The sequence below is a fragment of the Tremella mesenterica genome (assembly GCF_000271645.1).
Source record: "Tremella mesenterica DSM 1558 unplaced genomic scaffold TREMEscaffold_12, whole genome shotgun sequence".
Taxonomy (NCBI): domain Eukaryota; kingdom Fungi; phylum Basidiomycota; class Tremellomycetes; order Tremellales; family Tremellaceae; genus Tremella; species Tremella mesenterica.
In genome coordinates, this window is record NW_006711236.1 from 42844 (window position 1) to 52255 (window position 9412).

The following is a 9412-nucleotide window of genomic DNA, read 5'->3' on the forward strand; positions in this document are numbered from 1 at the left end:
TTCACTCTCCCACATTCCGGCTACTTTCCAGAGCCGCACAAGTTCGACCTTGCGTAGCCGATGCAGTGCGTGAGCGGGCGCATCTCTCAGAAGATGCTGGTCACCTGAACACGTCAGCCCGTCTAACGTGTGACAAGCCAAACTCGTCTGTCAAAGCCTATGAGGAACTGCGGAGCTCACTGTCTGCTATGAATTCGGGCTCGGCCTCGTCCTCTTCCATCTCGACCCAGCTTGACGTGTCCGACCAGAGGTCAGGTTCATGTCTCTTTCGCTTTCGTGGGCTTGAGTCGTCATCCTTCAGCGCTGTAACTTCGAAACGCCGTTCTTTGCTATCGTGTCGTCGCTCTACTGGCCTCGAGTGTTTGATTTTACCCCTTACCCCACCACGATTGACCAATTGAGACCCGATTTCAGAGCTGAGAGGCATGTAGTTCTCCGTACTCGATGGACCCGGACCGGCTTGGGCTGACGAGTCCGAGTCTGTAGGAGTTTGGCCGTCCGAGTCAACGATCTGACTGGCATTGACCGGCCTGGCGGCGAGAGCCGACTGACCCACTTTGCGACGTTTGAGATTGCGGCCGAGAGGGAGACGGGTCTTGCGTGGAGAGCTGACGAAATGCTGACTGCGGGTTCGAGTCAAACGGTTCATATCGGTGAAGCTGGCAAGGAATGAGGGGTAGGAAGACCTTGGACGCGAAGTATGGGTAAGACACGATTGACGAAACTTGAAGAGAGGGGAAAGGGGAGAAGGACGGAGCAGAAGGAGATTATGATGTTAGAAGCGATGGTTTATTGAGAGAGCAGGGTGAGTGACATGGGATGATTGCGGAGCGAGTCACATGTCCATGAAAGAGAGAAAGAGAGCAACGAATAGAGAAGAGAAGTAAAGAGACAAGGTGTATAGGTAGGTAGATAGACAATTAGTAGTAGTCAACTAGTTGAGAGGCGGCTGGCTGGCTGGGCTGGCTTTGGAAAAACGGGGCCGAGAGGGAACGGCTGACGTGTCTTTCTTTTCTTTCCCGCTTTGCATTTTCCATCACGTGACTGTCAGTACTCTATTCGTAACTACTCTACCAACAACCATGTTCACCAAGTTACTTTTCCAAGTTACTCGATACTGCTCTGTCGCTCGGCATGCTATACATCGTCGGGTTGGGATTGAGTGATGAGAGGGACATTACTGTCAAGGGTCTTGATGTGGGCAGGTCTTTTCTTACGTATCACTTGCATTTCCCTTCCTACGTTGAACTTGCTTCCCAGTCTTGATCTTCTCTGCATCTCTCATCCATCCTCTTTGCTGCCATGCTACTCGCATCCCTCACGGCGTTCTCACTGATCATTTAACAGGCCGTCAAAAAGTCTGCCAGGGTATACTTAGAGTCATATACTTCGATACTAATGTGCCCGATCGAGACTTTGGTGAGCTTCCGTGCTTTCCGTTCACCTTCATATATTATATCTGTACCATAGATGTCTGTATAGCGACAGCAGGGCTAACCCGGGAGGAAGCTTTTTACGAGCGAAAAGTCATCACCGCAACCAGAGAAATGGTTGAGCTCCAGGCGGATGAGATTTTGCAAGGTGCCGACAAACTGGACGTTGCTTTTCTGGTTGTAGGCGATCCTCTAGGGTAGGTCATTCGTCCTTCTCTACGGATATTGACCTGTTATCCTCTGCAGAACTTCCCTCGCGCCATTTTACCCCGAGTAGTGCTGACTTCATAGTGCTACCACTCATTCCGACTTGATCTTGCGCGCCCGCTCTCTTAATATTCCGACACAGGTGATACACAATGCCTCAATTCTCACCGCTCTCGGATCTACAGGCCTCCAAATGTACTCTTTCGGTCAGACAATCAGCTTGCCATTCTACACGAGCACCTGGGCTCCCGATAGCTGGTATGATCGACTGGAGGAGAACCTCAGGGTGGGTCTGCATACACTTGTGTTGCTAGACATCAAAGTCCGGGAGCAGAGCGAAGAGAACATGGCCAGGTAGGTCCATCTTATATGCGGGGGGACCACAGTCGTGCTTCCATCTTCTTGAGGCGATCCCTCTCTTCCGTTCTAACTCTGCAATCCCTGCTTATTGAGCTGACGTCCGTGCCAGGGGCCGCTTGATTTACGAACCGCCCAGATTCATGTCACCCCACACCGCTTTCCAACAGATTCTCCAGACACTATCAACTCGACATGCCCGGAGAGCGCCGCCGTCGGACTCGCTTTCCAGTGACGGGACGACACCTGCCTCTCATCCGAACGCCTATCTAGACAATCCCCACACCAACGGTTCTTCCCGCCAGAGCTCCCCTCTGCCTGCTGATGGTCAACCTTTTGCTCCTGCACCCTCTACGCCGATCGAAGAGGTGTCTCCCCTGTGTGTACCAGATCGAACACTCGCCCTGTCCCTGTCGCGAGTTGGTACTCCTACGCAGCGCATCATCGCCGGCACTCTCGCTGAACTCGCGGGCCTGCCGGAGGAAGATTCTGGGCCGCCTTTACACAGCTTAGTAATCGTTGGGAAGAGGCTGCATCCGCTTGAACTGGAATACGCAGGTCAATTCTGCGTTGGTGGTAGAAATGGACAGTGGTGGACAGTTGGGCAGCAGGCATATGGAGTCGCAAGGGAGACGGATACATGACTGGACCCGTCAGGACTTGAGGAGATTGACGGGTTTGCGAAGCCCTATCAGCCACGGACCGAAAGAGAAAAGACGGTGCGTGTAATGAGGGATCGTATGCATATTGCTACAACATGTTTGATGTCTCCCCGGACTGGCTGCACAGAGCGTTGAGAACTCACAGCTTGGCACGGGGGAAGGGGTTCGTCGTTGTTTTGGGTAATGTTGATGTTGGAGGTGTCCAGCCTGGGCCCCGATACCTTGATCGTCGTCAGCATACATATCATATACACTTGGCGTCTCAGAGATTCGCGACGGTGTCCTCATGACCACGGCGGACAGTTGGCAAGCCATGCGACCAACAGATTCGGATCTACGAAGGTCTTTCTGCCTGATCGCAGGCTCGCAGGACGTTAGACAGGAACAAGGCAACATGAGAGGGGTTCAATGGACACTGACAAGGCTGAAAACTCACAGCAAAGTGGATGGAGCAGTGCCGAATTCCAGAGGCAGATCCATGCTCAACTCGTGTACTGCGATGGTACGAAGCATACTGAAATGGTGGATAGCATGTAGAGCGCAAAACCAGAGCTGCGGCGTCAGTGATATCCAGAATGTTCGTGGGTCTGTCGCTACAGCAATGATGGAGATGCTGATAGCGTTACTTGTCCCTGACAGGCTACACAGAGAGATAAATCGTGAGTCTTGGCCTCTATTCAGTAGATGAATGTACCGACAATATGGACCGCTCAAGGAGACAACGAGAAGTGAGTGGAGTGGAGTGGGACTGACCTCTCGTCCAAACGTGGACTTTATTTCTTGCCTTGTCGGTGTCAGAGCAATCAATCTGACCTCCCTCTGCATTTGTGCCGCTAGCCCGCTAACATTTGTTTCACCGGCCACTCCAACGCCGGGGATCCCGTGCTCACTATCCCCTACTTGGCCCAGATTATCACTGCTTCTCCCCCATGCTTCAAGGTCATCCCTGACCGCCCTCAGAGCCGCCTGACAAGCGTCCGCCGAACGAGCTAAAGTTTTGCGCGAAGACGGAAGGGTGGTGTCGTAATTGATCTCCGACGATTGAGCATGACTCTCCTGGCGATAGTCCGCCATCCTTCTCACAGATTTTGTCCCGGAGGGAGATGCCGATGTCGAGTTTGAGACGGGGTGTATCAATGGGAGGAGGAATGCTTGAAAGGTCTCGATCACATGACGAAGGTGTTTGCCGACCGTCCCGCCAGGCATCAACACGGATGGCTGATTGAGCTGAGCATCTGATATACTATGCTGCATGAAGAGATCGAGGGCGGAATCGAGCAAAGCGACGCTGAGTGCTAACAAAGCCTGAGCTCTGTCTTCTTCGTCGGACAGTGGCATGCCGGAGTTGACAGCTGGTGACACTGGGGATAGGGGCATAGACCTGATGAACGAGTGATTGAGTGAGGGTTCATAATGTTTCTTCTGGGATGGAGTCATGAGACTAGATGGGATATGCCAATGATGATGATGCCGCTTGGCTTCGTTCTTAGAAGGATGCAAGAGTAGCAGTGATTTTGCTGAACACTACTGTACAGATCGTTAATGGTTCAATGGTAATTATCGTGTGCCGAGTTTCGGCGCGTAGGGACTAGGAAAGTGTAGCCGGATAGCCGTAAGGTGGCTCACCCGGAAATTGGTCAAACCCCCTTACTGATCACCTATCGCCGCAAATGTGTTGCTACACACCAAAATTGTTATTATGCATGCACACGGAACCCTACACCCGTAAGATAATGCGGCGAACAGTACTCGACCCCTGGCTACCTTCCGGTACCTCTAACATCCCTGCAGCACCCCCTGTCACCGAGGTAGTCGCTTCCGGACCATCCCCTTCCGTGCGATCCTTCCTTCCCTCTCCTCCCCCTTTTTTCTTCTGTTTTCTCTTCTCTGCTGCCGCCTCAATCTCCCGTAGCCTTTCAAGTACCGTCCCACCTGTAAAATTATGTGTTCCAATATTCGAAACTGTAGCAGCTGCTTTCTGTCGCTTTGGAGGCTTGAGAAGAGTGCACAACTCCTGTATCTCCATCTCTGCCCTTGTAAGTTCCGACCGTTCGCTCTCAAGGAAGGCAGTCACGTCTATAAGTCGCTTTTTTATTGGTGTTGCATTGATAGCTGGACTGTTCCGGAGGAGTTCGTCATTCTCGGATGTGATAGATGCTGAGGATTGAGACCGAAGAAGCGGACGGGTAGGTGTTTTATCGGGAGTGGAAAGCATTCGATAGACAACATTGGGATTAAAAGGGTGTAAACCGGACTTCCTCCATCCGACACCAATATGCTCTTTGGTCATTGCCCTCTCCCTAGCAGTCACCAGATCGGCTGCCCACTTTTCTTTCTCTATTGAACCTGTATTGTGACGGATCGCGATATCGGAGAACTTCATCAAATGTCGTTTGAGGGGACTGAAGACACCCGTATCAAGTGGTTGTGTCCAATGTGATGAATGTGAGGGGAGAACCATGACATCTATCGAGTTTTCAATGCAGAAGCTAATGAAGTCGGCCTTCACATGACTCCCATGCCCATCTAGGATAAGAAGACGACGTTGAGATGGATCGGACGGAACTGTCATCGGCTGGAATTGTGATTTTAACCAGTAGCAAGCGAGTGCATTGCTTGACCACCCTTTCAAACTCGTTGTCCACTGCCAACCCTCAATATCTCGATTTTGGGGACGTAAACGAAGGTTGAACTCGGCTTTTCCCTTGAAGATAATGATTGGAGGAAGAGCTCGACCTACAGCTGATACACACTCAATTGCAGTAACCCACTCTTGCCGCCCTTTCTGTGCCTTTACTACCTTCCCCCTGATACTCCTATCTCCTTCTACTACTGTCATCACTTGAGAGGACAGAGTGGTACCAATATTATATCCGGTCTCATCCATATTGTAAATGTTCTCTGGGCGATAATGATGTTGATCTAGGAGTGCTGACATCTCGGTGAACCATTTCTTGATGAGTGTAAGTTCACATCCGTCAATTCGAGCTATATCAATGGCACGAGACCATGTAGTTTTGACTTCGGGATGTCGATTTTTGAACTTCTGAAGCCAGTTGATCCCAAGAGGGAGGATGACGGTGGTATCAGGAATGGGAGAGAGAAGGAGACGGTTTTGACGAAGGTTGTTGGCGAGCTCGGTGATGTGAGCAGGGGATGGAGGATGACCACTCTGAGAAGATCGACAGATGTAATTGACTATGCAGTCTTCTTCCTCAGGTGTTAGGGCTTGGAGGTGACGATGTGATTGCTCACGAGAGGAGGTGTGACCAGATAATCGGTAGGATAGGGTGGATTGGTTGACACGGAAAGCTCGTGCGATCTCTCGTTGACTTTGGCGTTTGGAGGGTGGTAGATGTTGCTGCGACTCATATCTTTGGATAGCGGCCTCAAGAGGGTCTGTTGAGGTCTGCATAATGGACAGACAAGAGACAGAAAGAGATAAACAACACGTTCTTTAGGTGACAGGGAGGGACGCGTCTAATGACACGTCGGACTGATCAATAAAGGGGTTTGACCAATTTCCGGGTGAGCCACCTTACCGTATTGTTCCTCTAACACTTACCCCTTACCCCTGATTCCTCTGGAGGACTCAGTTGTGGATATAAGGAGTGGTATTCTATGATATGCATATTCTTCTTCTCCTTTTGCCTCTCTACATTGTAGACAGCGAGTTATCAATACTGACCACGGTTGCTCATCGTTCGCCGTGTCTTACAGATATCAACTCGCGGATCGAGGGGATGAGAGCCCGGCTGTCAGGGTTCTGCTTCATTAGCCCAATCCGGCTATCAATTTTTTTTCCCACTAAGTATGAATTTCTCTCCTTCTTCATCTCTTCACTGTCACAATGTGGAGAAAAGGTCTAAAACTTACTCAAGACATTATCTGTGCTTCTCCTAGAGTCAAGACTCCTGAGTCTCAACTCGGACCTGCAATTGAAGTGATCAAGACTGCACACCCTTCTGGAGTCAATGTAACGGTCATCGTTTCTTCTCCTCTACTGACCGACGGTTGACAAACCTTGGCTAACTACGTCATAGTGGGGTGTCGATGTCTCACTAGGACAGGGTACTCATCAGGGAACTACGGCTACCTTCGCCGTAGTAATACGTCGAGTGGTAAATGATAAGGTGATCGTCAATGAACTGGGGCTAACTTTGCCGTAGTGCGCCGAACTGCTCGGTGGTAGCTCTCCTTAACTCGAAGGTTGTAGCTACTGAATATATCTCTCGCTACTGACAACAATCAAGGATCGCTGAAGAAGTTCAGCGATCTGTAAACTATCTATACTACTCCTCTCTTCTCATAGAACGTCCCTCAACTCCTGCACTGACTCACGCTCAGTCCTCTTCGTTCAACTTCGCCGTACCTCGCCATATCCCCGATGTCCTACTCCGCTCACTTTGACTAACTTCGCCTAACTTCCCCTGTTCTGCTCTCCCTCGGTTCCCTTCCCCTAACTTCGCCGTAGTTCTCCGCTAGGCGGGGTTATCGTGACAAACACCCTCTAGGATCTCGTAACTTCGTCGTAGTCGGTCTCAGTGGTTCGGGTGGTGGTTGGTGATGGATAGTGGTTCGGTGATGGTGAAAGGAGGGTTGATGATGGTGGTTGTCAGGGATGTTACGACGTGGTTCGTGACAGTCAAGACTACCCAGTCTCAACTCAAAGCCGTATCTGAATGGAAAGTCGAATTGAGACTTGAAGGAAAAGGGACAGTCACAAGTGTAGGTCAAGGAGAACAGACTAAGTGGCGCCAGTCTAGAGCTGAGAAGGAGTATTGCAAAGAAGGTCAGAACATGAGAAAGTGTCGGGTCAGGAGGCTAAAAGACCTTGGTAAGTCTATCTTGCCCTTGCTTTCCACCCTTGCTTTCCACCCTTGCTTTCCCTTGCTTTCCCTTGCTTTTCACCCTTGCTTTCCCTTGCTTTCCCTTGCTTTCCCTTGCTTTCCCTTGCTTTCCCTTGCTTTCCCTGGCTTTCCCTTGCTTTTCACCCTGGCTTTCTGTCACGACCTGTCCCCACCAGATCTCTGAGAAGAATGGAGACAGATGGACTACAACAGTTTACAGGCTTGAGCTATGAAGACTGGTGTATAGCTCTTGGCTTGTGAAGTCCGTCGGACAACTAAGATGACTTGGAAGGATCAGTCAAGTCGAGATGATGACAAAGGGATCAGGGGTGACGAGAAGAGGTTAGTAGATGGTGAGTAGAGATCTTGTATGTGGCAAGAAAATATATCAATCCTTAAGATAAAGGATCCTACGGAAAGGTTTATATACTTTTCTAGAGCCCTACTGTCCTTCACCGTCCGTAGCACAGACGGTAGCTAAGTACCATTGGTATCTACAAATGGTAGGTACAGATGGTACTTACAGATGGTAGGTGCAGACGGTACTTACAAACAGTATTTACAGTTGGTAGTCGCAAATGGTAGTTGCCAATGGCAAGTGCATATGGTAAGATCAGTTTGCGACTCCAGTCTGTATAGACCAATTGCTATCTCCCATCTGCAGCTCAACTACAATACGGTACAGTACGATATTATATGGTCATCTACTACATGGGTCACAACAGGGTCGTAACACTTTCCCTTGCTTTCCCTTGCTTTCCCTTGCTTTCCCTTAATTTTCACCCTTCCACCCTCGCTTTCAGATTGACTGACATACAGTTCCGCTGCATCTCAACGCACCCCTCCATGTCTGGATGCATGCCGTATACCATCTCAAACAGAATGATTGGCAAAATGCAGTCAGAGAAGGGGGTGAAAGTCACCAATCATTACTGTGCATTTATTGACTTGCTCCTCCACCTACTCCCTTTGTCATTCCAGTCCCTGCCAATACCTCACACGTACAAGTGAAGAATCTTGTCATACATATTCCAAATGTGTTTTCCACAGAGGTTGAAAGAAGATACTGGAGGCATGGGATCCCACAAAAGCAGTGAGTCAGAACCAAGATAGAACCCAGCTAGAGCTGACTTTTTAGGCCAAACCCAAGGGGTATTCCGGCTGTAATGCAGGTCACGCTTACAACATTGATGAACATACCAAAGATCCTATCTACCAACAAGTCCTACATCTACTTGAATGGAAGCATTACAGCAAGGAACTCTTTACCACTTGTGATACCAAACAGGAGGGAGATGAAGAAGCTGTCTATCAACTCATGCTACTCTGTTCCACCATAGCCAAATTTTTCGGACCTTGTGCCAAATCTTTGCTCAAGCAACTGGACCTCGGCGCACTAAACCCAGTCACTGAGTAAGTTTGTTCTTCTACACAGGCAGCTACTATGGCTGACCTCCACATACCTTATGAACTGGTGAATGCACCAAGACCTGAACTTCAGAATGTGCTGGACCGCCTCAAGGAGTCACATCCTACCTATCCCAACCCATTCCTCCTGTGTATTGCAACTTTTGTGGCAGTGACTAAACAAGTTGGAGAAATGTTTCATTTGGAGTTTGGGGATTTAATGAGGACTTATTCACTTCTAGCTCCCATAGGACAGTGGACATCAGGTGGGGAATTACACATTCCGTCCATCAGTCTCTTTCACCAGCTCCCTCCTTGTTCTGCAACTGTTTTCTACTCCACCTTCTCACCCCACAAAGTCACACCCATTGTGGGAGGAAAGAGACTTTCTCTTACTCTCTTCACTTGTTTCAATGCTTTTGAACATGTATCAGAATGAGTGGATGATTTGTAAGTATGATGAACACCAAATTCATGACATGCATTACAATTGGAG

At 49.5% G+C, this 9412-nt stretch overlaps 4 protein-coding genes across 4 annotated transcripts; 2 read left to right on the forward strand and 2 right to left on the reverse strand.

The window, feature by feature from the left end:
- Window positions 1-1134: 1134 nt before the first annotated feature.
- On the forward strand, window positions 1135-2641 carry TREMEDRAFT_34182 (uncharacterized protein; the record flags this gene model as incomplete). The annotated part of the gene is made up of 6 exons (XM_007006921.1): window positions 1135-1197; window positions 1348-1419; window positions 1506-1630; window positions 1725-1994; window positions 2110-2228; window positions 2388-2641. 6 exons carry the CDS (start codon window positions 1135-1137, stop codon window positions 2639-2641), a joined length of 903 nt encoding a protein of 300 aa, XP_007006983.1.
- An 83-nt stretch (window positions 2642-2724) lies between these two features.
- Window positions 2725-3997, reverse strand: TREMEDRAFT_40566 (uncharacterized protein; the record flags this gene model as incomplete). The annotated part of the gene is made up of 4 exons (XM_007006955.1): window positions 2725-2880; window positions 3096-3211; window positions 3413-3715; window positions 3785-3997. The coding sequence occupies 4 exons, from the start codon at window positions 3995-3997 to the stop codon at window positions 2799-2801; spliced, it is 714 nt and encodes a 237-aa protein (XP_007007017.1). The 3' UTR covers window positions 2725-2798.
- Window positions 3998-4376: 379 nt separating this feature from the next.
- On the reverse strand, window positions 4377-4949 carry TREMEDRAFT_69881 (uncharacterized protein; the record flags this gene model as incomplete). Its single annotated transcript, XM_007007140.1, has 1 exon — window positions 4377-4949. One exon carries the CDS (start codon window positions 4947-4949, stop codon window positions 4377-4379), a length of 573 nt encoding a protein of 190 aa, XP_007007202.1.
- A 3595-nt stretch (window positions 4950-8544) lies between these two features.
- Window positions 8545-8961, forward strand: TREMEDRAFT_64734 (uncharacterized protein; the record flags this gene model as incomplete). Its single annotated transcript, XM_007006998.1, has 3 exons — window positions 8545-8602; window positions 8682-8922; window positions 8949-8961. 3 exons carry the CDS (start codon window positions 8545-8547, stop codon window positions 8959-8961), a joined length of 312 nt encoding a protein of 103 aa, XP_007007060.1.
- Window positions 8962-9412: the final 451 nt, after the last annotated feature.